At 39.6% G+C, this 27950-nt stretch overlaps 1 protein-coding gene across 3 annotated transcripts in view; it reads left to right on the forward strand.

Moving 5' to 3' along the window:
* The window catches only part of FAM13A (family with sequence similarity 13 member A), a 331953-nt gene that overhangs the window by 17121 nt on the left and 286882 nt on the right, over positions 1–27950 (forward strand). For all 3 annotated transcript variants that reach the window (XM_067736973.1, XM_067736972.1, XM_067736974.1), the window contains exons 2-3: positions 10559–10748; positions 18143–18352. In XM_067736973.1, coding sequence (XP_067593074.1) covers positions 10559–10748; positions 18143–18352 — 400 coding nt within the window. The remainder of the gene's footprint in view (positions 1–10558; positions 10749–18142; positions 18353–27950) is intronic.

The raw sequence follows: 27950 nt of genomic DNA on the forward strand, positions 1-27950 counted from the left end.
TAATATTCCATGGTGTATATATATACCACATCTTTATGTATTCATCTGTTGATGGACAATTAGGTTGCCTCCATGTCTTGGCTATTGTAAATAGTGCTGCTATGAACATAGGAGTGCATGTATCTTTTCAAATTAAAGTTTTCATCTTTTCCAGATATATGCCCAGGAGTGGGATTGCTGGATCATGTGGTAACTCTATTTTTAATTTTTTAAGAAACCTCCACACTGTTCTCCATAATGACTACACCAATTTATTTTCCCACCAACAGTGTGGAAGGGTTTCCTTTTTTCCACACGCTCTCCAGCATTTATTATTTGTAGACTTTTTGATGATGGCCATTCTAACTGGTGTGAGGTGATACCTTATTGTAGTTTAGATGTGCATTTCTCTAATAATTAGCTATGTGGAACATCTTTTCATGTGCCTGTTGGCCATCTGTATGTTGTCTTTGGCGAAGTGTCTTTTTAGGTCTTCTGCTCATTTGATTGGATTGTTTTTTTGATATTGAGCTGTATGAGCTGTTTGTATATTTTGGAAATTAAGCCCTTGTTGTTATTGTTTACAGATATTTTCTCACATTCTGTGGGTTGTCTTTTTGTTTATGGTTTCCATGGCTGTGCAAAACCTTTTAAGTTTAATAAAGTCACTCTCGTTTATTTTTGCTTTTGTGTCTTTTGCCTTGGAAAACTGATCTAAAAAAGTATTTCTGCAATTAATGTCAGAGAACATTTTGCCTGTGTTCTCTTCCAGGAGTTTTATGGTGCCATGTCTTAAGTCTTTAAGCCATTTTGAATTGATTTTTGTGTATGGCATGAGCGAACATTCTAGCTTCATTGATTTACATGTGTCTATCCAGCTTTTCCAACACCACTTGCTGAAGAGACTATCTTCTGATGTTTCACTGTTAGTGTAATGAAACATAACAGATTTCTGTATATTAATTTTATATCCTACTACCTTGCTGCATTATTAGTTCTAATAGTTTTTGTGGAGACTTTAGGTTTCTCAATATAGAGTGTCATGTCATCTGCAAATAGTAAGTTTTATCCCTTCCCTTAGAATTTGGATACCTTTAATTTCTTTTTCTTGTCTGATTGCTGTGGCTAAGATTTCAAATACTATGTTGAATGGAAATGGCAAGAATAGGCATCCTTGTCTTGTTCGTGAATTTAGTGGGAAGGCTTTCAGCTTTCCACCCTTGAGTATTAGGATTGGCTGTGGGTTTGTCATAAATGGCCTTTGTTATGTTGAGATGTTCCCTCCGACAACTACTTGAATGAGAGATTTTATCATGAATGGGTGTTGAAATTTGCCAAATGCTTTTCCTGTGTCTGTCGAGATGATCATGTGATTTTTGTCTTTCCTTTTGTTAATGTGGTGTATCACCTTGATTTGTGTATGTTGAACCATCCTTGTGACCCTGGTATGAATCCAACTTGATCATGATGTATGATCCTTTATTGTTGGATTCAGTTTGCTAATATTTTGTTGAGGATATTTGCATCTGTATTCATCAAAGATGCTGGCCTATAATTTTCTTTTTTTATAGTGACTTTGTCTGGCTTTGGTATCAGGGTGTTCATTTCTTCTTTTTTGTTTTTCCTTTTGTGATTTGGTGATTTTCTTTTGTAGTATGCTTGAGTTCCTTTCTTTTTGGTTTTTGTGAATCTCTTGTATGTTTTTGACTTGTGGTGACCATGGAGTTCAAGCATGTTGACCCATAACTATATCTACTTGCTTTAAACTGATAGTCATACAGACTCAAACACATTCTAAAAGATCTATATTTTTATACTTTCCTCCCTCCTCATTTTGTGATTTTGATGTCCTAGTTTACATTTTTATGCTTATACTTTTACTGTTTATTGTAGTTAAAATTGCTTTTACAATTTTTTAAATTGTCTTTTTATCTACATACTGGCTTTAGTGTTCTTTAATCCTTAGAAATATTTGCCTTTCCTATAGATTCTTGCTACTTTTCTATTTAAAGAAGACCTTTCAGTATTCTCTTAGGGTTGGTTTAATATTGCTGAATTCTTTTAGTTTTTGCTTGTCTGAGAAATTCTTTCTCTCCTTCCATTCTAAGTGATAATCTTGCTAGGTAGAGTATCCTAGGTTGCAGGTTTTTCCCTTTCAGGATTTTGAATATAGCATGCCACTTCCTTCTGGCCTGCAAAGTTTCTGCAGAGACATAAGCTGATAGTCTTATGGGGATTCCATTATAAATGACTTTGTTTTTTTTCTCTTGCTGCCTTTATTATTATTTTTTTAACATCTTTATTGGGTATAATTGCTTTACAATGTTCTGTTAGTTTCTGCTGTATAACAAAGTGAATCAGCTATATGTATACCTATATCCCCATATCCTCTCCCTCTTGTGCCTCCCTCCCACCCTCTGTATCCCACCCCTCTAGGCGATCACAAAGCACCGAGCTGATCTCCCTGTGCTATGTATCTTGCTGCCTTTAGAATCCTCTCTTTATCTTTAACTTTTGTCATTTTAATTATGATATGTCTTGGTGTGGGTCTCTTTGTGTTCATCTTGTCAGGAACCCTGTGTGCTTCCTTGTACCTGGATATCTCTTTCCTTCTTTAGGTTTAGGAAGTTTTCAGCCATTATTTCTTCAAATACATTTTCGATCCCCCTTTCTCTGTCTTCTCCTTCTGGAATCTCTATTACGTGTATGTTGGCATGTTTTATATTATCCCATAGCTCTCGTTTGTTGCCTTCATTTTTTTTTTTTTCATTCGTCTTTCTGTCTGCTGTTCTGATTGGGTGATTTCCATTATTCAGTCTTCCAGGTCACATATTCATTTTTCTGCCTTATTTAGTCTGCTGTTGATTGCATTTAGTTCAGTTTTTATCTCAGCAGTTGAGTTGTCTAATTTTGATTGGCTCCTCTTTATAGTTTCGAGTTCCTTTTTACAGTGATCTGCATTTCTACCCATAGTCTTAATTCCTTTAGCATTTTTACTACCTCCTTTTTTTTTTTTCTCCTTGCGGTACCCGGGCCTCTCACTGTTGCAGCCTCTCCCGTTGCGGAGCACAGGCTACGGACGCGCAGGCTCAGCGGCCGTGGCTCACGGGCCCAGCCGCTCCGCAGCATGTGGGATCTTCCCGGACCGGGGCACGAACCCGCGTCCCCTGCATCGGCAGGCGGACTCTCAACCACTGCGCCACCAGGGAAGCCCACTACCTCCTTTTTGAACTCAGGCTCTGGTAGACTGGAGAGGTCTGTTTCACTGTTGGCCTTTCAGAGGATTTTTCTTGTTCTTTTAATTGGGAGTAGTTCCTGTGCTTTTGCATTTTACTTATTTCTCTTACTCTCTGAATTTAGGAGAAACAGTTACCCACTGTGGTCTTGAAGGGCTGTTTTTATGTGGGAGTATCCCTGTGCAGACTGTGTGAGTCCAGTATTTCTGGGGCAAGGGCTGTTTTTGGTATGGATGCCTGCCGTGTCTTTCCTCAGGGTGTGCTGGCTGTTGTCCCCTTGATAGGGGTGTGTTTGGTGACCAGGGCCTGGACTGGATGTTGAGTGGGGTCTCCTCTTTGCTCTGTGTTTGTCACAGACCTGTTGGGGGCAGACTGTGCTCCCTGGTTGTTGGCGTAGAAGCCCCCAGATCCCATGCTAAGCTGTAGTGTGAGGTGGGTGGGACTGGAGCACTCCCTCTGGGGAAGGAGCCTCTGCATATTCCTCCCCGGGAGCTGTCAGCCGGGACCTATGGCTCTGTGACACCACCTGCCAGCCGGTGTGCAGGCCCACAAGGAGCACTGCCCCTGACCGCCTCCGCTGTGGCAGCTCCGATAATCTGCTTGGCTGTCAGTTCTGCCTCCTGTGTATGCATGCTCCCAGAGCGTGAGCTCCCAAAGCCCACCAAAGCTGTGCCCACTGTGGGAGCACCAACGCTAGGCTCAGGGGTCGGCCCCACCTCTGCGTGTGCACACCCTCAAATCCCGCCGCTGTGGAATTACACCGAATAACCTTTACGATGATTGCATCTAACATCCAACACATTTACATTGCCCTAGTTGTCTCAGAGACAGTTGGCTAGTGTTTGGTTTTGTTTTTTCAGTCAGGAACCAATCAGTATTCACAGACTACATTTGAACTTTGTGTAATTTCTTTAAAATCTGGAGCCGATCTTTCCCTTATGACACTGATGTTTTGAAGAGTGCAGGCCAGTTGCCTGTTAGAATGTCCCTGATTCTGAATTTGTTCGTTTCCTCACAGTCTCTTTTAACCTGTTCTTTTAGCTCCTGTTCTACCCGTAAACTATGAGATTTAGAGGCTAGATTAGCAGCTTAAACATTTTTGGCAAGAATATAAATGATGTGCTCTGCATGTCGCATCACATCAGGAGCACGTAGTGTCAGCTCTTCGTGATGAGTGGTGATAAATTTAATCTTTTGAGTTAAGCTGAGTACACCCAGATATCAATTGTAAAGGTAATCTTTTTTTCCTTTGCAAATATCGTGTGATCTTTGACACTGTGAAAATCCTGTTCTCAGACAACTTCACCTGATGTTTTAGCATCCGCTGTCAAATCTTTGACAAAACTCTTTGTGCAATGATTTGTGGGAAAAGGTGATTTTCTAATTCTGTCGTTCCTTGTGTATTTAGCTGCAGCGTGTTCTGTAAAGCAGCCTTTTACTTGGGTAAGCCCATGCTTCCACTCTTCTTAGTATCACTGTTGATTCAGGGAATTTTATTTACATAATATTTTAGAATCGTTGATAGTTCTTATTCCTGGTGCTCCAACTGTCCGGAACTTGGCCAGTAGGAGCCCAGTTAAGATGGCCCACAGGTCTTCTTGACACGCCCCATCGATCCTTGAGCGTTTCCACGCCTTCGGGAACAAGCTGTCTCAGGCTCACCTTGTGCTTTCCTCGCACCCGTTTTACGTGGTGGTGGAGTGGCTTTCTAGCCTGCACGTTCCTGCTTGGATGGATCAGTGCTAGCCCCAGCTGCAAAGAGTTTTCAGGTGCGCAATTCTGAATGTGACCAGTAGTATAACCTGATTGTCCTTCAAAGTACCTTAAATTCATGGTACTTAAATTTCTGGAGGATTGCCTTAAGGAAATACAGCCGTTGAATTCAGTAATCTAAAATCATTTTGCTTTAAACTCTGTAAAGAAAGTGCTGCATGTAGTTTTGTCCCTTTGGGGGCTCATAGAACCACCAATATTAAAGGTTCTGGAAATACGGCAGTCTGTCATGGTTAAGAGCTCATGCATTAGAGCCAGAGCACCTGGGGGTTACATTCTAGCTATAAAACTTTCTTAGGCAAGTTTCTTTTACTTTGTACCTTAGTTTTTGTGTCCAAATGGCAATAGTTAAGAGTACCTACTAAAAAGTTAGTTTTGAAATTTAGAGATGTTAATTTTTTTTTTTTTTTTCCGGTACGCGGGCCTCTCTCTCACTGTTGTGGTCTCTCCCGTTGCGGAGCGTAGGCTCCGGACGCGCAGGCTCAGCGGACATGGCTCATGGGCCCAGCCGCTCCGCGGCATGTGGGATCTTCCCGGACCGGGGCACGAACCCATGTCCCCTGCATCGGCAGACGGACTCTCAACCACTGTGCCACCAGGGAAGCCCTAGAGATGTTAATTTTAAAGCACTTAACCACAGAGTCTGGCACAAAATTGGCACTTAATAAATGTTAGCTGTGGTAAAAACTCAAGGCTTCTGAAGCTCATCCTGTTTACTAGATTGATGAAAACCTTTTCTATGCAGGTTCTAATATCAAATATTGATGTCGCTTCTGAGCATATCTAACTTTATTTTAAGGAGACCAAGAAGCTCAAATAATCCTATTTTCCTCAGCTGCAAGAATAGGAATTTTGTTTTATATTTAGCACGTGGACTGGACTTCCCAGCACATGCTTCTTGAGTATCACTACATCCTTCGTGGAGACAGCATTAAGCATGTGTCCTCTGGACTCTGATGGCCTGAGCGAGACTCCTGGCCACACCATATCCTTGATGGGACCTGGAGCACATTACTTGGCTGCTCTGTAAAATGAGGGTCACAAAAGTATCTTCCTTCCTCATGTCACTTTATCAGGATTTAAAGAGTGAAGCCATCTAAGGTATTCGGAAGTGTGACTGACATACTCTAGAAACATTCCATAAAAGTTAGCTGTCATTATCATTCTGATTTTCTCATTATCTAAAACCCTGGTTTTCTGTTTGCTCTGATTAGTCTTTTATTGTTTTTTTTTGGAGTACTTTTATCAGTTGGGGTGTGTGTGTGTATGTGTGTGTGTGTACACAGAACAGAAATGGGTTCTGGCTAACTTAAGCCCAAAGAAACTTTACTGGAAAGTTACAGAGTGGCCCACCATGTAGAAGGAACAGCTGAAGGACCGGTGTCAGAAAGGGGCAGCTAAAGGCCCAGGGCAGCTCCAGTGATGCAGGTGGCAAGAGGTACATCATGGTTAGTTAATCTAAGCATCTTGTGAGAGCACTGTAGCTGGAATAAATTAGCTCCATCCATTTTTCTCAAGCTTCAGTGACAGTCCACTCAAGCTTCAGTGGCCTGCAGGACAAAGGGTCTGATTGACCTGCGAGGGCACCAGAGCCCAGCTCTTGCTAAAGGCAGGGCAGCGGTTGTAAGTGGCAGCCTCATCAAGGATGTTCACAGTGAGGGTGCGGTCATTCCCCCAAAGGCAGTCAGGATTTGTCCCTAGACAAAAGGGGAAGTGAAGACTAAGTGGTCCCCACATTTGTTCACAGTAGTGAACAAATATTCACTACTGTCCTGGTGCATGCATTTTGTGAGCTATCTTAACTATTTTTTGTCACAGATAAATATAGAAAAACAAGGTCCCAGCATGCAATTATAAAAATGAATATTGACATAAAATTCAGGTGACATGGGCTCTAGGCTCAACCCTTTCTCTTTGAGTTCACCACAAGTTTTGGGGTCCTGGTTTCCTTATTCCTAAGGTGATATTATAAGCACTAACCCCTACAGATTGTTCTAGCAGTAAACCCCAAGGTTCCCTGTCTGTCTTTTTTAATGTGGGAACCTATATTACTTTTACACACACACGCACACACACACACACACGCACACACACGAGTCCAGTTTCCAAACTCAAGTGATGTATGGCATTGTATGCAAACAAAGGTTTAAACAGTTAAGTTTGACTTAGAATATCTCAATTAGTAACTTTCTTTTTCAACTTATATTAGGTCAAGAAAGGTAAAATGTGTGTTTGAAGGGAAGCTGAAATTCCACAGATATTGACAGTTATAAAGAGATAGTGATGTTATCATCGTATAAAGGAAAGTAATTTCAATTTAAATGGAATTAATCATAAATGGCTTTCCACTACCTCAGTTATTTTATTTCTTCTGTGAGTAGGGAACTATAGAATATTTCTTATAACCTACCGGAAAGGATATTTTTTTAATATTTGTTCTAAGCCCATCAGTGAAGGACTGATTTGGATGTCTCTAAAAATATAGCTGTATTTTTTTCATTGTAGTTGTCTTTAAACAATATTTACGGGCTTCCCTGGTGGCGCAGTGGTTGAGAGTCCGCCTGCCGATGCGGCGGACGCGGGTTCGTGCCCCGGTCCGGGAAGATCCCACATGCCGCGGAGCGGCTGGGCCCATGAGCCGTGGCCGCTGAGCCTGCGCGTCCGGAGCCTGTGCTCCACAACGGGAGCGGCCACAACAGTGAGAGGCCCGCGTACCGCAAAAAAAACCCCAAAAAACAAACAAACAAAACAAAACAATATTTACCTTTTTAAAAGTATTAACGTAAATTAGATTACCAATTAATAATCAGATGTTCCTTTATTACTATAATTACATATAAACCTGCTTTGTAGCACGGCTCTGTACTGAGTAAACAGTTTAATTTGCAATCAGTTCAAAATGTGTGAGGTTAATTACATGTCTCATCCTTGAAAATATTGAGCCATAATGCCAAGGTTGCTTATTTATGCTACTAATAGGAGACACAACATAGTGACTGTACTTGAGTAAAGGACGGAATATAAAACAGGGCTATTAGCTGAAAGAATGGCACAGGTAGACAGGATTTCTAAGAAAACCTTGAATTTCTAATAAAAACTTGAGAAATTCTGATACTGACATGCAAAGTGATTTTATGTTTATCTTTCAAAAGTCATACGTATATATGTTAAGAGACTGAGATACACGGAGAATAATTAGGTCGTCAGACTATCTACCAACCACGGGCCTAGACCATGGTGGCTTCTTCAACAGCAATCTTTAGTCCACGAAAACATTTGAGTACCTGAGTGGTTAAGTATGTCTCAATTGTTTTGAGAAGAAATCAGAATAATTTCCTGGAAGAACGATGATGATGATGATGATTATAATAACGATCAGTACTTACTGAGTATGCCAGACACCCTTCTCATTCTTCTATGTATATGAGCTCCTTCCAACCTTATATATTCCTATGAGCTAGGGACTCCTGGTATCCCCATTTCGTAGACGGGGAAACTGGGTGTAAGTGACTTGTCCAAGGTTGCACAGCTAGTGAGATCAGAATGGGATTCGAAATGGAGTCTGGTTCCACAGTCCACGCTCTAAACCAGCAGTCCCCAACCTTTTTGGCACCAGGGACCAGTTTCATGGAAGACAGTTTTTCCAGGGGGCGGGCAGTGGCGGGGGGCATGGGGGGGTGATGGTTCAGGAGGTGATGTGAGCTGTGGGGAGCGGCAGATAAAGCTTCGCTCACTCACCTCCTGCTTTGTGGCCCGGTTCCTAACAGGCCTCAGGCTGGTAATGGTCCGCGGCCCGGGTGGTTGGGGACCCCTGCTCTAAACGACTCTGCTATATTGTGTCTGTAAGAAAATAAGAAGATAAAACATGTAGGATTTAATCTCATTGTCAGCTCTTTCTGATGCAACATTTGAGACTATTTTCAAGTTTTCATTATTAAAGGTTACTTTTTGGCTGCCTACTCAACCAGATAGACCTGGTTGACTGAAATTTCCCATGTGTTCTTTTGAAAGGTATTGATAGGTTTTTAAACTTACCCACACAAAAATACTAGTGGTTATAGATTTGACTTAGTTAAGTAAACTTCCTTGGTAACAGAGATGATAGTTCTTGCCCATACTACTCTGCAGTAGCTAACGCTATGCCTTATTTATAATATGAATAGATAACTAAATCTATAACTTTATACATTTGCTGAATTGTCACTAGGGAAATCTGGCTTTCAGATATGACCTATTAAAAGATGCAGAGATGTCCATGAAAGTTGGCCTGATTCTACAGATTGTAAGATTCAAAATCAAATTGAAACTACAGGGAACCTACTAAAAATCACAACTGTAGAATTATCTTCGTGTAATTGTCATGTGTCACATGTAGAATTTATCACAGTTTGTGTTATACACAAACTGCACTCTAACATTAATATAAATTTAAATTAAGGAAAGGAGCATGGACTTAGAGTATGATGAAACTCTTACCAGTTCCATGACTTTTACCGAATTATTTCTTAACTCTTTGATCTTTCTTTCCTCATCTCTACAGTGGAGATAGTGTTTCTTCTTTTAGATTGTAACAGCTACATGAGCCTACACTTATAATATTGACACTGAGGTTAGTTGCTGCATTCATTCTCAAAAAGGGTGTGTTTCCCCTAATCTGCTTCCTCTGTCCTCAAATAAAATTTTTGCTTTTTGCCATCTTTTCAGTGTTTAAAGTTACAGATACATACATTTATGTAGGACACATGCTGTTTTTAAAAATAAAAAATCCCTCATTTAGTTTTATTAAACCATATTAAAATTTATCTTTTAAAATACTTCCTTGGGGAAAAATTTTCTATTAAAAGGAAGAAACAAATTTGTATGAAGTTTTCAGCATGGTGATAACTTGAATTGATTGACTGTAAATTGCATTTCTTATTTATAATATGTACAGTCTTATTGAAATTTTCAAAACTGTGATTACCTGAAACATTGCTATTTCGGAGATTATAGCATTTTGAACTTCAAAGAAAATTGAGTTGATTTTTATGTGCCAAAATATTCCTGACATATTCAGATATAATCAAATCAGAGAAAGAAATGTTCATTCTACACATACATATTTTTTTCTAATCCTTCAAATTAAAGCTCCCTTAAGATGACATTGAGATAAATTTTCGTCTTCAGTAACCTCTTACTATTTCAGGATCTGCATGGGGTTTCCGCGTTCTGATAGGTGTCTTATTTTGCTGTTAACGAGGCACTTGTGAGTCACACCCTGGTTACTGTAGTAATATATCTTAGATACTGCAGTGTATTGTTCCCTCTCTTAGCTACGCTGAAGTTGTGGCTTTATGTTCCTCATTATTTTTCACTCCTTTTAACCGTTGTATCAGTGTGCACCATTCCTAACACTGAGCAGCACGTGAGAGATGTTAGGGATTTGGGTTTGAGCTGAAGTAAAAATAAGTGAAGACCACTACTCTGCAGCCTCCGAACGCGTACCCTTTGATTCAGGTGATTCTGTAGTGACCATGCAGCCTCCTGTGGTAAACATGACTGACTGCTCTTTTTTCTTCTGCTATTTCAAGCAAAGTAACTCAGCAGTTCGGCTGAAAGAAGACATGAAAAAGATTGTGACAGTGCCACTCAACGAGCAGAGGAATTCCACCTACACAAAGTTATTTGGAGTCAGTCTCCAAGACCTCCACCAGCAGGGGCTGACGGAGAACGGCGTTCCAGCTATCGTGGGGCGCCTAGTGGAGTACTTGACCATGCATGGTAAGTCCAGTTGAGTTGCAATTCTGTTGCTTTGTGTGAATTAGTCCCTAAAACACCTTAATTAGAATATTGAATTCTGACGTAATACACTTTGCCCCTAGAAAAGGATGTCAAGGGCATTATGACTGCTTAACATTGTTTTGAAAATATTTAATTCAACTTACCATCGAGAAATCACTTTAATTATTGAGGTTTCTAGTTTGGAATGATTCCTAGTTTGAAGTGCTAAAATACACTGTTTTAATATTAACAGTGAGTTCTCTTGATGCATTAAATTCCCACTGAGAGTCAATAATTTTTAATGTCACAGAATACTTTTTGAGTATCTCTTTCAGCTTGAGGTCAGTCATGAACTTACTGAATGCCTTAATTGCCTTCAAAACTCAGTGAGAATACCAAAAAAAAAAAAGTATGATATGTAACCTAGTATGGTGTTGGGGGGGACATTAACTTTGGGAATGATACAATCAATTGTGTCAAATAATTGCAGAGTGCCACAGTACGTTGCACGATAAAAAGATGAATTATATCTCTCTTAGTTGCTGAGAACTATTATGTTTTATAGCTTTTTAAATTATTTTATTTAAAATGGAACTTAGAAACCTGGATAATTTGAGACAATGAGGCTTATCAAACTAGGGCAGTATCGTGGGAGAACTCCAAACTATATAATAAATATCAATAAACTTTAAGAGATTTGTGAAGAAGGTATTCAGGGGGAAGAGCTTGGAGTTTTCATTTTCTGTGCTGAAACACCATTTCTATACTAAAACAAGACTCACTGCAGAGTAGAATATAACATTTGCGGGCATTTTTAAACGTAAAACTTGAGACCTGGAAGAAGGTCTGTACTTTGCACAGTTCGCTTCCGCCCCTCAATCTTGCCGTGATTCCGAGTCCGTTCTTCCTGCTGAGAAGGTGGCTGCGTGGGAAATGCCTGAGAGGCATGGTACCGCCTTTCTTCTGTAGGAACATGTGTCTGCTTGTGACAGGGACCATATGGCAAGACAGTTCAGACCTCAGAAGGTTGTCAGGTGTTTTGTGTTCGTTGAAAAACAGCTGTTTTTTCAGGTTACTTGGTATGTAGATGACAAAATGGTATTTTGTTCTGAAAACTGAAGAGCCAGGTTTGCATTCTTAACCCGTAGGCATTGTCTCCTTGTTTTTGGAGCAAGATAGCTGCAGGAGGGTGAGATTCTTAGCGAACAGCTCTGAGTCTGTTCAAATACTTTAAACAGGTTAAATACAAAGGTGTTATATGCAGCATGGCAGGAAGATGGGCCCTTGGCCTAGAAGATCCTGCAGCCAGATGTTGCTGAGATAGAGCTTTGACAGGACTCATTTACACACTCAGTATTGAGTAAAACTGTATCCTACTGACTTAGCTACAAACGGATCTCTAGGTAATGCATTTAATATCTTAAATAGGGTTGTTCAGTATTACTCATTTGGGTGCCAAAGTGTGACCACCTAAAGTAATATTTTGGTTTTAGCATCATTAGTATTCTGACCTTTTATGCAACAATGATTGAATAATAGCCTTTTGAGGTTACTCTTATGTAAAATCATTTTCACTTTTAACCTTTTTGAAAGTATTGCATATTAATATATTTATGTGGTTCAAAGTTCAGAAGGGTATATAGTGAAAAGTCTCTCCCTCCAAACCCTGTCCCCTGACCATTCATTTCCCCTCCCAGAAACAATAGTACTATACTATTTTTTGCTATGTTCTTACAAAGATATTTGAATATATAAGCAGATATGTGTATTTTTTCCCTCTTTTAACATAGCACACAGTGTACACCATTTGTGAATCCTCTAAAAAAAAAAAAACAGAAAAAAACACTTGGGACCTCCCTGGCGGTCCAGGGGTTAAGACTCTGCAATTCTACTTTTTAGGGGGCATGGGTTCGATCCCTGGTCGGGTAACTAAGATCCCACATGCTGCACAGCACGGCCAAAACAAATCACTCTACAGTATATTTTGGAGACTGTTTAATTTTACATAAAGAGCTTTCCTCATTTAATTCTTTTTTTCCCCTGCACGCTATTCCACTTTATGTTTGTATGTGTCACTGCTTTAACCAGTTACATCCTGATCAGCATTGAATTGTTTCCAGTCTTTTGATGTCTACAAACAATGATTCAGTGACTGACCTTTAACACGTATCAAGTACTGTGATGTGTCCGTAGACTAACCTTTTGAAGTGGACTGCTGGGTCAAAAGATAATGTGCATTTACAGTCAACCCCAGAAGTTAAAATAAACCAGTTTTTTATAGTCACACCATCAATGTATGAAAATCTGGAAAAAATTTGAATTAGAGATTGCTTTTCTTCTGCCTCTCCTTGATATACCCTTAGGTGTACTTTAATAGGGTGTGTTCAGGTTATGCAAAACTAAATGTCTTAGTGGGCTCAGTCAGTCATTCTTAACCAGGGATGTGAAATGGTCACTAGCGGAATCTTTTCAGAATACCCATGCAATTGGCAGTACCTCAGATCTACTGAATCAGGACCTTTTTTGAAACTTTATTTATTTATTTATTTTTGGCTGCGTTGGGTCTTTGTTGTTGTGTGTGGGCTTTCTCTAGTTGCGGCGAGCAGGGGCTACTCTTCGTTGCGGTGCGCGGGCTTCTCACTGCAGTGGCTTCTCTTGTCGCGGAGCACGGGCTCTAGGCATGTGGGCTCCGTAGTTGTATTGTAGAGCATGGGCTCAGTAGTTGTGGCTCGTAGGCTCTAGAGCACAGGCTCAGTAGTTGTGGCGCACGGGCTTAGTTCCTCCACGGCATGTGGGAATCTTCCCGGAGCAGGGCTCGAACCCGTGTCTGCTGCACTGGCAGGCGGATTCTTAACCACTTCGCCACCAGGGAAGCCCCTGAATCAGAATCTTGATGGGGCAAACTAGGGTAGGGCACCTGCCCTGTATTTTGAAAGGCTATATAGTTAATTACTCCATGGACAACCAGAAGCCCCTTTTTGTATTTGAAACTATTGATATCATGTTAATAAACCAAAGAGACTGTGTAAGTTTGAGAGCAAGATACTTCAATTAGTTTTATTTAACTGTTTAAGTCAGATATTTGTTGTGGACCTGTGATACAGTAGGCACTCTGTCAGGTATGGGATATGAGGTGATTGGTTGTATAATTAACCATAGGTAGATATTGTGGTCATACTATGTTGTTTGATGTAAATGTAGATATATAACAACTCGACATGAGGGAAACCTTTTATTATAAAGGAATTTTAGGACAGAAAGCATTTATAAAGGCCTATATTAAGGCCTGCTCAATAGACTTTGGCCTTTTTTCTTTAAAGAAAAAAAAAGAAAAAAGTACACATTTTTAACATTCAAGGGAAAGTCTTATAAGTTACGAGGCATATCATCTTTTTTTTTTTTTTTTTTTTTTTTTGCTGTACGCGGGCCTCTCACTGCCGTGGCCTCTCCCGTTGCGGATGGAGCACAGGCTCCGGACGCGCAGGCTCAGCGGCCATGGCTCACGGGCCCAGCCGCTCCGCGGCACGTGGGATCTTCCCGGACCGGGGCACAAACCCGTGTCCCCTGCATTGGCAGGTGGACTCTCAACCACTGCGCCACCAGGGAAGCCTGAGGCGTATCATCTTTGTACTATTTTAAAATAACTAATCTTGATGACAGTGTTACTGGATTCCTTCTACTTTACCATTAAGATGCTGTGGGATATTTAAATAGTGTAGGTTTCTCCACTTACCACTAGATGTCAGAATATGCTTACATATTGTCACATGACTCTCAGGGCCAGTGTGCCAATAAGACAAGTTCTGACCTCTGGCATATTTCATTTCTGTTGATGTATTCATACATTCATAGATGTGCTCATCAGACTTTGAAATAAATACTTCAGTTGTACAAGAAAGTAGTTGTCAGTGTTATATATTATTTTTTGGTATTACTAAACCATTTATAAGTTGCTGTTTCGTGATGATTAACCCATATCTCATGAAATCAAATATGACAGAATCTTAAATGTATGGCAGTAACTCCATAAAGCTTTCTAAACATCTCCTCCCTCTAACGTTTCTGTTATAATCGTTTCCTAAGAATTTAGAGTAGGAAAGATTAGAGATTATATAATCTGGTAAACCTCACATGGGTATTGTATATATTATAAGTTCGTAAGGGACTTTTAAAAGCTATGTGGATTCTTTTTGCCAGAGTGTAATATAGCCATGTCCAGAAGTAAACTTCTCTGGATTGAAAAATCACTAAGTATCCTAAGAGTTCTTTTTTTTTTTTTTCCCCCGCGGTACGCGTGCCTCTCACTGCTGTGGCCTCTCCCATTGCGGAGCACAGGCTCCGGACGCGCAGGCTCAGCGGTCATGGCTCACGGGCCCAGCCGCTCCATGGCATGTGGGATCTTCCCGGACCGGGGCACGAACCCGTGTCCCCTGCACCGGCAGGCGGACTCTCAACCACTGCGCCACCAGGGAAGACCCTAAGAGTTCTTTGGGTGAGAGATGTTCCTGAGGGAAGAGAGTTGTGCAAATAAATGGCCACGAGGGCAGAAAAAATGGTCGAGAAGCAGTGACTTTAATGATTTCCATTTATAGCTTCTCTTTCCTCTAGTAAGGTCTGGGGGGATCAGGAACTTCAAGACCAAAGCCAGTTCTTGGAGATGGGTAACTCTTTTCGAATAGCTGGAAGTACATTTATTTGAGGAAAAGGTCAAAAAACCTTGTTGGAAGAGGGAACCTCAGGTCAAAGCTAGAAAAACACTGTGAAATCAGATCCAGCGGCATCTGCTGGTCCCAAAACAGGCTCTGGAGCTGGGTAAGATACAGGACTGTGTCGTAAAATTCTGTATCTTCAGGATCTGGGCCTTGACCAGGAATGGGATTCTCTTTTACTGGGTGCTGTCTGCTTGATGCCAGTATATGTCTCTGAAGTTACAGATGAAGCTTTGTAGAGTAGAGGAAACAGAACTTGAAAGCTTTAAAAACGACTGAGGTGAAGTCTCTTGATAGTAACCGATATTCTGCAGTATTAAAGGGAATGGCCTATCACATCAGTTATCTCTTGCTACAAAACGAATGACCCCAAAACATAGTAGATTAAAGCAGTGTTTATTGTCTCACAGTTTCTGTGGTTCAGAAATCTGAGCACAGCTTGGTTATGTCTTTTGTCTTTAGGGACTCTTTAAGGCTGCAGTCATACCAGGACGTGACTGGGGAAAGGTTCACTTCCAAGCTCATTCATGTGCTTGTTGGCAGGATTCAGATCCTTGCGGGCTGTTGACCTGAGGGTCCCGGTTACTCATTGGCTGTTGTCCAGAAACTGCCCTCAGTTCCTTGCCACGTGGACCTTTTTATAAGGGAGCTCACAAAATAGTAGCTGATTCATCACAGTGAGCAAAGCAAGAAGAGCCAGAGAGAGAGAGAACACAAGGAAACAAAGTAGGCATCACAGTCTTTTATAACCCGATCTCAGAAGTGAGTTTGGAACCCAATCACATTCTCTTGGTTAGAAGCAAGTCACTAGGTCCAGACCGCACTCAAGTGGGGAGAGGATTATACATGATATGGTTACCAAGAGGTGGGGATCACTGGGGCCAGTTGAGAAGCTGCCTAGCACACAAACTGACTGGTGTCTTCTCTGATTACATGGTGCTGTGGCCATACTGGTTGTTAAATATTTTTAATAGCATCTCTGGTTTCACAGATTTTTGTCAAAATTGGAGCTAAAATTCATGTCAATTTTTTTTTTGTTATTTGGGGTTTTTTTTTGCGATACGCAGGCCTCTTACTGTTGTGGCCTCTCCCGTTGCGGAGCACAGGCTCCGGACGCGCAGGCTCAGCGGCCATGGCTCACGGGCCCAGCTGCTCCGCGGCATGTGGCATCTTCCCGGACCGGGGCACGAACCCGCGTCCCTTGCATCGGCAGGCGGACTCTCAACCACTGCGCCACCAGGGAAGCCCAGGTCACTCTCTTCTTAGAATGTGTCTTACACCTTGAGCATCGCTCCGTGGTCTGACTCACTGCTTTCATGGCGCTCTGTCTCTTTGAATCCAGCACACTGAGCTGGAAATCATTATCCTCTACTTAAAGCAGCTGCCGCCCTTCCCCCTCAGTTCACCTTATCCTTTACCATGCTTTCTCCTGGATTTCTAGTTTTCAAACCTTAAAGTTATGTTTCAACCCTTCGTCTTCCCTATTTTCTTTTTGTACTAAGTTACCAAATCATCTTCATTCTCTCCTTTTCACTTCCTTCCCACCATAATCTGTCTTACAGTTGACTGTAGTCCCCCTAAGGCAAGCTCTCTGCCTTCTCCATTCTCTGCTTCTTTGCTAACTAGGTCTTCCTTAAACCACGATTATGTTGTGTCTCTCTCCTGCCCGCCCCCAACTCACACACATTTAATGCCCCAGTGATAAATAATGATGAAGTCTTCACTCTTTCCCTTGACATTCATGACCCTCTACTTAGCATTTCTTCCATTTTAGTACCCTATCACTCTTTGACCTAAACACCCCATATTTTCATCTGCCTGCCTTTCTTTACACGCCCCTCTCTCTGCTTCTCAGTTCATACATTTGTTTCTCTTTGTCAGGGGTAGATCAAGTTTTTGTGGGTCTGATGGTTAGTCCTTCTGGGGCCCTCTTTAAGAAAAAGAACACAAAATTAAGAGTGTAGAATTAGGAACAGAGCATTGGAAAGGGCCTCAATAAATGAGAGGCCCTGAAGCTTAAATTTCATTAGCTTCGCGGTACATCAGCCTCGGTCCCCCAGTCATGCCTGTGCTTTAGCTAAAGATTATGCAGCAGAGCCATGGCTCCTCCGTGAAGCCTTCTCTGCGGACCCCAGCCAACACTAATAATCACGAATCAATCGGCTAAAGGCAAGGATCTCGTCTTCCGCTACTTTACAGTCTCTGAGTCTTATAATTTGAATTTATTAATTACTAAAGAAGTAATAGTTCTTTATCAAATTATTACAAAGGTAATCACATATAGTTAACACTTCTTACGTACATGTTAGTTTTTTCTTAAATAGTTGTTCTCAAAATGCTAAGCTGCTTTCGGAGCCCAGGGTAAGTTTCTGTTATACACTGTAGAAAATTATACGAATGAAATTTCTTTATAGAGTAATACGTGTTCTGTGTCTGTATGTGTCCTAACCTTAGTTTTAGACGTCAGCTTTTATAACCACTTAGGATCTTTGTAGTTGGTGTGTAATAGATGGGAAGATGTATTATTCTAAGGAAACATTTTTATAGGACGTGAAAGTCTTCCAGTGCTTGATAATTATTCAGAAAATTCTATACTGAGATCTATTTACGTCGCTGTTCTTTAGAGTTTGTACCTGTTTGTGAGAGACCTCTGTTATTTTCTGTGCATGTACTCTGCTGTTCCAGGACTCACCCAGGAAGGCCTTTTTCGTGTGAATGGCAACGTCAGGGTGGTAGAACAGCTTCGATGGAAGTTTGAGAGTGGGGTGCCCGTGGAGCTGGGGAGGGACGGCGACGTCTGCGCGGCGGCCAGCCTGTTAAAGCTCTTCCTGAGGGAGCTGCCGGAGGGCGTGATCACCTCGGCACTGCAGCCTCGGTTCATTCAGCTCTTTCAGGGTCAGTACACTGAATCCTTCTAGGAATGAAAGCAGTTTTATTTTTCAGCTAACACTAAGGTTTTAAATATTAAATATTTAAATTCTAAATTTTAAAATAGGATTTTAAATATTGGTGGTCTGTCCATAACCATCATCTTGCTATTTCACTCTAGATGTTCATCTTCTACCCTAAGATAATGCTAAACTGATGATGAAATACCATTATATTAAATGTAATTTCTAAGACTCTTGGCATTGAAAAACCCTGATGCTTTGGGACCAAAGAAATTCTTTTCTGACTGGTTAGTGACTGCCATGGAAGTATTGATACTAAGACTAAGGCATTAAATTCTATGTAGGAAATATTAATTAATTAAATTGTGTTTGGTTAGTGACCTTTGAGACCGAAAAGTCACTGGTGGGCTTTCCTTTTCTTATAAGCAAGACTGAGTCCTAAAACAGTAGTTGTTTTACATAACTGAGGTTAAAATTGATTTTTTAAATGCTCTTAAGCATCTTTTTTTCACTGCAGTCTAGTTCATTTGCAATATTATATTAGTTTCAGGTGTACAACATAGTGATTCAAAATGTTTATATGTTATACTCCATTTAAAGTTATCATAAAATATTGGCTATATTCCCTGTGCTGTACAATATATCCTTGTAGCTTATTTATTTGATAAATAGTAGTTTGTACCTCTTAATCTTCTACCCCAACCTATCTTGCCCCTTCCCTCTTCCTTTTCCTTACTGGTAACCACTAGTATGTTCTCTATATCTGTGAGTCCGTTTCTGTTTTGTTATGTGTATTCATTTGTTTTATTATTTTAGATTTCACATTTAAGTGATAAGACAGTGTTTGTCTTTCTCTGTCTGACTTATTTCACTAAGCATAATACCCTCTAGGTCCATCCATGTTGCTGTCAAGGCAAAATTTCATTCTTATTTTATGGCTGAGTACTATTCCATTGTATATGTGTATATATTAAATATATATACCACATCTTCTAATCCGTTCATCTATTAATGGACACTTAGTTTGCTTCCATATTTTGGCTATTGTAAATAATGCCACTATGAACATTGGGGTGCATATATCTTTTCAAATTAGTGTTTTCATTTTCTTTGGATATATACCCAGGAGTGGAATTGCTGGATCATATGGTAGTTCTATTTTTAGTTTTTTGGGAACCCTCCATACTGTTTTCCATAGTGGCTGCACTAATTTACATTCCCCCAACATTGTACAAGGGTTCCCTTTTCTCCACATCCTCACCAACCTATGTTATTTGTGTTCTTTTTGATAATGGCCATTCTGACAGGTATGAGGTGATAGCTTGTTGTGGTTTTGATTTGCACTTCTCTAATGATTAGCGATGTTGAGTATCTTTTCATATGCCTGTTTGGTGATGTGTATGTCTTTGGAAAAATGTCTATTCAGGTCTTTGAGCCATTTTTTAATTGGTTTGTTTTTTTGATGTTGAATTATATGAACTATTTATATATTTTGGATATTAGTCCCTTATTGGTCATATCTTTTGCAAATATTTTGTCCCATTTAATAGGTTGTCTTTTCATTTTGTCAATGGTTTCCATTGCTGTGCTGAAGCTTTTAAGTTTAATTAGGTCCCAGTTGTTTATTTTTGCTTTTGTTTCCTTTGCTTCAGGAGACAGATCAAAACAATACTGCTGCAATTTATGTTCGTGTTTTGCCTGTGTTTTCTTCTAGGAGTTTTATGGTTTTGGTCTTACATTTAGGTCTTTAATCAGTTTGAGTTTATTTTTTATATGGTGTGAGAAAATGGTCTCATTTCATTCTTTTACATATAGCTGTCTAGTTTTCCCAGCACCACTTCTTGAAGAAACTCTCCTTTCCCCATTATACTGTCCTTTCCCCTTGCCTCTTTTGTCATATTAATTGATAATAAGTATGTGGGTTTGTTTCTGGGCTCTCTATTCTGTTCCGTTGATCTATATGTCTCTTTTTGTGCCACTACCATACTATTTTGATGACTATAGCTTTGTAGTATAGTCCGACATCAGGGAGTGTGATACCTCCAACTCTATTCTTCTTTCTCAAGATTGCTTTGGCTATTCAGGATATTTTGTTTTTCCATACAATTTAGAAGTCTTCTAGTTCTGTGAAAACACCCATTGGTATTTTAATATGGATTGCTTTGAATCTTTAGATTGCTTTGGGTAGTATAGTCATTTTAACAATGTTAATTCTTCCAATCCATGAACACTGTATATCTTTTCATCTGTTTGTGTCATCTTCAATTTCTTTCATCACTGTCTTACAGTTTTCCAAGTACAGGTCTTTTACCTCCTTAGTTAGATTTAGTCCTAGATATATATATATTTTTGAAGCATTGGTAAATGGGGTTGTTAACTTCTCTTTCTGATTGTTGTTAGTATACAGAAATGCAACAGATTTCTGTATATTAATTTTGTGTCCTGAAACTTTACCAAATTCGTTGATGAACTCTAGTAGTTTTTGGTGGCATATTTAGGATTTTTAGTATCAGGTCATCTGCAAATAGTGACAGCTTTACTTCTTCCTTTCCAATTTGGATTCTTTTTATTTCTTTTTCTTGACTGATTGCTGTGACTAGGACTTCCAATACTGTGCTGAATAAAAGTTGTAAAAGTGTGCATCTTTGTCCTGTTCCTGATCTTAGAGGAAATGCTTTCAGCTTTTCACTGAGTGTGATGTTAGTTATGGGCTTTTTGTATACAGTCTTCATTATGTTGAGATTCATTTCCTCTATATCCACTTTGTGGAGAATTTTTATCATAAATGGATGTTGAATTTTGTCAAAAGGTTTTTCTGCATCTATTGAGATGATCATATGGTTTTTATTCAATTTGTTAATGTGGTGTATAACATTGATTGTATTATAAAGTGGTTTTAAATGAAGAATCTTCATTTTTAAAGGTACTCATTTTAGACATAATCATTATTGAGTTCTCCCCCCTAAATATAGGAAGAAAAATGATTTAGCTTTGAAAAGCCATTTCTTTCCCTGTTTTTGACAAGTTAGGGTGAAAATGGGAAAATGTATTTATAAGAGTGTTAGATACCAGATTAAGAAGGATGTTACTGAAAGCCACATTCCTTTAAAGTAGTGGTATAACTATTCACATGTAGTATGCTAAAGAATGAGTAAGTGAGAAGGCCATATTGTATTCTATTGAAAAACAGGAATAAAATATGAAAGCAAAAATTGCAGAACTCTTTGTCTGTTATGGTTTTCTTCAGTGCTTTTAAGTTTTTTATCAGTAAGCTACATTTTAAAGTAATTGCTACAAAAGCAAGTTGAAGATTTACAATATTGTGTGCCTAATACAAAATATTTAGTATTACAAAGAATCTTTGTTACTCTTAAAATTATACCTTATAATTTATAATACTATAATTATATATTATTATAACTTATAATACTATAATCATAATATTATCTTACTATACTACTACTTGTGAATACTTGTGAATTTTAAAAGTGTATCACATTTCCTAGAATAGCTTTCATTTGATAATGAGAATGCACTCTTTTATTTTTTTTGTTAATTTTTACATTATAGTAATGTGTTATAATTCAAGTTTTCTTTGTAAATTGTCATTCATGACATGTTTTCTTGGTGGCTAAAAAAGTTGATACGCATCAGAAAAAGCAAGGGGTATCATTCTAATAGAAGTAAGACTGCTTATTTAGTCAGCCTTGGGGGTTGTGTGATTGTGCACAAATAACAAATTCTGAATGGGGCAGAAACACTAATTTTTGCTTTATTGGTAGTATTCTCTCATTGCTTGAAAACCTCTGAGGTTAGATCTGAGAACTTCGAATAAGGAAGTACTAATGAAGTACTTACAAGTTAGGTCAGCTGCTAAGTAGAGGGAATAAAGTATGTCTTAGGTGCCAGACAGTATAGCCTTTATAAAATAAACTTCTCTCTTTAATAGTCCAGGTAGAAAATATGCAAGTAGGGCTCCTGTGCTTCTGCTGGTTCACCCTGCACACAGTACTCTCACAGTAGAGGGTACCCACTGCAACTGGTCACTCCAAAGCCAGAGGTTGAAGGCTCTTTGCAGACTCACTAAGGAGATATTACACTTGGCCTGTTATAATATTCTCATCTCTTTTCTGTTAGACAATAATATATAACAAAATTTTTTGATACAGTTTCCCTAGTAAAGACTACACTAGTTTTATATTTCAATCCTTATGACACGAGATTAGTTTTTTTGATAGTCTGTCACAAATCAATGCCAGATTTCTTTTTTTTTTTAAATGTTGTGGGCCTTCGAATTGTATCCTGTATAAAGGGCAAGCTATTTGTAATTGAATATGACTTAAAATTTTTCAGCTCAAGCTCATCTCTTCCATACTTTAGAGGATGGAATTCTGGAGCCCCAACTTAATATATTTTTAGACATTTAAGCTAAACCACAGCCCCCAAGGACAGCATGGCTGCCGCCTGTGAGCATACCCATGCTCTAGACCACCCTTTGATCTTGTAGATCAACAGTGGCCCCTTGTGTGCATGGACATTTAGATTCTTTCCTTTTTATAAAAAATCATCAGCTTTAGATAATTATCAACTTTAGACTTTGTCTGGTGTCTAAAGCTCTGAGACTGTGTATATTTTTAGTTAGCAAACCAATACATCTGCATACCACGTGTTTATCAAAAAGTTCTATATAGAGTTGATTTCTGCCAGAGCCTTTTGCTTCTGTCAGATGCCTGCTTTAGACAATTCATCTTAAGAGAGAGACTCCAAAGGATCTTCAGTGATTGTCCTCTTCTGTTGTCATGTTAAACCTATCTCTGATTGTACCAACTTGCCTTCCTTAATTTAGGTTTCCAGTATAATTGTCTCAGTTTGGCTATATTCCATGACTTGTGATATTATTTTATCCTTATCTTGGTGGGCCAGTAACATATCTACTTTTTATTTTAATAATTTCAGATGTGTTTGGGGAATAAATATGAATGGCAAGCAATAAAATGATTTTAGGATAGGATTCATTTAATTTAGAATTAACTAGAAACCCCTTTACAGTATTTGAATGCTCTCTATTGAAAAATCTTCTATAATGTAAATACAAATATTTCTGCCTCATCGTGGAATATTCTTGTTGTTGTTTGAGTTGGATCAATCCATCAATATTTACTTAATACCGTCTACTTATACACTGGATGGTCCCAAGAAATAAAAGATTAAACTTCTTGACTTCGAGGAGTGTGCTGTTTAATTGAGGAGGTAGAATGTACGTTGTACACCTTCTGTAGTCCTTCAGATGAGCAAGTGCGTTCAGCTGGTGTTCACAAGGAGAGGGGGAAGCCAGTCTGGTTTATGGTAATCAGAGAATGCTCGGTGAAAAAAGTAAAACTGGGGTATGTAAAATTAATTTCAATGGAGAGGAAAATCTTCTAAGTGAGGAAAGGGCGTGAGTAAAGACACTGTCAGTGTAAGACAGGAATGTCTGACAGAGTTGTCCATAGCTAAAGGAAATTTGCCAAATATATAATTTTAAAAGTAGGTTGAGACTAGGTGGTAGAGGGTCTTGAACGTTAGGCTAAAGGAACTAATATTTATCTGTAAGTAGTAAATACTTGAAGAAAGAAGTCATATGATGGAAGCAGTATTTCAGGCTGTGCTGTGTAAGATGGTTGGGTGGGGAGATGCTGGGTGCAGGGGGACTATCTAGAGTACTGGCAGAAATCTTGATCCTAACGACCTGTATCTGATAAGTAATAGGCAATGGAATATTTTTTTAAATCTGGGGTAAATACACATAATGTAAAATTGATCATTTTAACCATTTTAAAGTGTACGATTCAGTGACATTAAGTGCATTCCCAATGTTGTACAGCTATCACTACTACCCATTACCAGAACTTTCTCATCATCCCAAACAGAAACTGGTATTGGAATTTAAAAGGAAGGTTGCCAGAGACAGAAATATGAGAGAGAAAACATGGGCAGAAACATGATAGCTGATAATTAGAGGGTGAGCAGAAGAAAGGAGTGAAAAACTGGGGGACGAGTAGCGTGGTGGCCTGACTCTGGTGGCCATAACTTTGGTGAAGCCCACAGAAATGGGCCCTGGGAAGGCCACAGCAGCGGAGGGCATTTATTAAACTTTTGTGAATGGAAACAATTAAATTGGGAAGGAAATTTCCGAGGCATAGGTTGACATAGCACTGGGGAGAGCTCCCTGCCAACTCCTGTGCTTTGACAAGGCTTAAAGCAACTAACGTTGTTTTGTCTTCAGTAATTCAAATCTTTTCTATCTCTACCTACGGTGGATCTTAACATTTTATAAAATGCTTCAGTCTGTTAGACTTGATCTTTTGTCCTGAAATGAAGAAGCTCAGTCTTCAACTTTCTAGGAACCTTCTGTGGCTGACTAATTCTCCTTCTCTACCTTCAGGTGAACTTGGGACTTAGCCCAAAGGCTCAGATGCTATTACCTTCAGGTGAATTGGGGACTTAGCCCAAAGGCTCAGATGCTTGGTAGGATCTGATGATCTCTTTGTGGGGACTTTATTGTCTGTCTCCTATCTCAGAGATCCAGCTGTTGTTATTGAAGAAAGAGGAGAGATCCTGATGTGGCATCTTGGTAATTGGTCTATTAATAACAGTAATGGAAGTCAAGAAAGGAAGATTATGGGGCCATGATGAGGAGCTCATTTTATTTTATTTTATTTTATTTATTATTATTTTTTTGCGGTACGCGGGCCTCTCACTGTCGCGGCCTCTCCCGTTGCGGAGCACAGGCTCCGGACGCGCAGGCTCAGCAGCCATGGCTCACGGGCCCAGCTGCTCCGCGGCATGTGGGATCTTCCCGGACCGGGGCACGAACCCGTGTCCCCTGCATCGGCAGGGAGACTCTCAACCACTGCGCCACCTGGGAAGCCCGAGGAGCTCATTTTAAATGAATAAAATGAACGTTAGTGCTTGGGAGAGGGGTATCAGGCTGAAGATGTGAACTTTATAGTCATCTTTGTCGACTTAATCGTGTTCATACTTAGAACCCTGAGCATCACTTATGTGTGGACAGTAGTGTAGCTGTAAACTGATGAGAGCAAGGGGATTTTATATACCTTTCATCATGACTTAAGTACCTTTTCTGTGCCGAGATTTTGCCTAGAGGCTTTACACATGTGTGCCTTCCAAACTCCATTACAGCTACTCCTACAAATATTTCATAGATAAGAAAAGTGAAGTTTGGGGAGGGTAAGTTACTTACCAAAGAGCAAGCAGCTAGAATGTGCAGAGCTAGGACCTGCCTCACTCCGAAGCCCAAGCTTTTTCCATCATACTGTGCATATAAGTCAGCTCAGGCCGCCATAAAAGAATACCACAGACTGGGAGACTTAACCAACAGAAATGTATTTTCTCACCGTTCTGGAGACTGGAAGCCCAACATCAAGGTGCTGGCCAGGGTAATTTTTGGAGCTCTCCTGAGCTTGCAAGGGTACCTTCTCACTGCTGCCTCCCATGGCCTTTCCTGTGTGTGTGCTCTCCTGCCTCTTCCCCTTCTTGTAAGGACATCAGTTCTTTTGGATTAGAGCTTCAGCTATATGACCTCACGCAACCTTAATTACCTTTGTAAAAGCCCCGCCTCTACATACAGCACGTTGGGGGTTAGGGCTTCAGCCTATGAATTTTGTAGGGACGAAATTCAGTCCATAACACTACTTTTAAAAACTTACCACAGTTTGGTATATGTATGATTAAAGATTAATTAGTAAAATGCCTACAGTGGATGCTAACTAGGTGGTCTCTGGAATAGAAATCATGACTACAGAATTGATGTCTTTTTCTTGGAAATCTTTAAAGATGACTAGCAGAGCTAGGAGTAAGGAATGAGTTTAAAACAAACAATAAGCTGTGGAAAAAAATGTTACTGGGGTGTGTTTTCATTTTTTGTATAGATAATTTTCTGTATTTTTGTTTGTATTTTAATATTGATTCTCTTTAAGAATTTATTCCTTTTAGTGATAATAGGTGCTAGTGACTCCTCACTGCATAATACCTAGAAGATATTTTATTTATATAACTTCTTTTGATCCCAGCATCAACTCTGATGAGGTACAGATAGGATAATCTTCATTCTGAAGAAAGAAATTATAGCATATGGCTTAGAGCATAGGCTCTGGGTCCGTTCTGACTAGTTACAAATCTGTTTGCCCACTGCCCGCTGCATTGGTACAGACAGGCTATTTCACCTTTCTGCGCCTTAGTATATTAGGTATCTATTGTTACGTAACAATTTTCTTAAAACTACTCTAAACGTGTATTTTCTGTCATGGTTTCTGTGGGCTAGGCATTCAGGTGTGGTTTAGTTAGGCAGTACTGGTTCAGAGTCTGTCAGGGAGTTGCTTTCAATTTAGTGCTGGCTCTGGGTGAGAAGCCTCAGTTCCTTTCTCTGTGGGCCTCTCCTGATGGCCGCTTGAGTGTTCTCATAACATGTCACTGGCTTCCCCCAGAGTGAGCACGTCAAGAGAGATGGAAGCTGTCTTTTCAATGACCTAGCCCCAGAAGTCAAATAACATCATTGCCCCACATTGTGTTCATTAGGAGCGAGTCCTTAATCTGGCCCATATTCAAGAGGAGAGGAATTAGGCACCATCTTTTGAAGGAAGAAGTGTCAGACTTTGTGGACGTTGTGAAACCACCACACTTAGTTTCCCTAACTGTTGTAGTAGTTTGTTCATAGTAGTGTTTACTTCCTGAGTTTGTTGTGGATAAGTTTATCCATTAAAGCGCTTAAAACAGTGTCAGTCATATATGTTTAATAAATGTTAAGTTAGTGCTTCTCAACTGTGGAAGCCCAGAATTATTATCTGGGAAGCTTTGAAAAATCCCAGAGATCATTACATCCTACGCCAATTAAGTCATCATCTCTAGAGATGAGACACAGGCATCCATTGTTCGAATGCAGTCTTCCTTCCCTTAAAATTGATTTCTTTATCCTTTCTGTATCCTAACTTCCCTGTCTCTTAAAAAAAAAATTACAGAAGAGTAAGTGCACCTACCTGCTTAATGATTAAGGAGGAGGAAGGAAAAGGGACAAAATGAGTTCCAGTTTGGAGTTAAATGAAGATTTCAAAATTCTTGCCAAAGTTAATTGAAACTACTTGAACTTTTGATTGTTGGTTGAGCTGGTAAATCACACAATGTGGACAATATCTTCCAGAAATTCATTTGGGAATATTTTTGGAATGGCTACCAGTTATCAATTTTTATTTTTTAAAATATTTTATATAATTTTAATGAAAGCATAAGCCTGCAAATATGGCCTGTTATATATAGTGCAGGACTTTTTAAATATTAAATCAGTGATTGGAAATTTTTCAATTATTAAATTGAGGTGAAGGCATTGTTTGGTATTTTATTGATCACATAGAAAAGTAGGATACTGTCCTGCCAACAGTGGGCTTACAGTTTTAGTAGGGAACTAGAACATGTACATAGAGAGCCAGGATACACAGAATAAAGTGGGGTTGACAGCGAGGAATCATTTCTAAGTCAGATGATAAGGCGGGTTTATGGAAGAAGGAATTAGTACCTGAACTGGGCTTTGGAGGGCTGGTAGAATTCCC

The sequence above is a fragment of the Pseudorca crassidens genome, chromosome 4 (assembly GCF_039906515.1).
Source record: "Pseudorca crassidens isolate mPseCra1 chromosome 4, mPseCra1.hap1, whole genome shotgun sequence".
NCBI lineage: Eukaryota > Metazoa > Chordata > Mammalia > Artiodactyla > Delphinidae > Pseudorca > Pseudorca crassidens.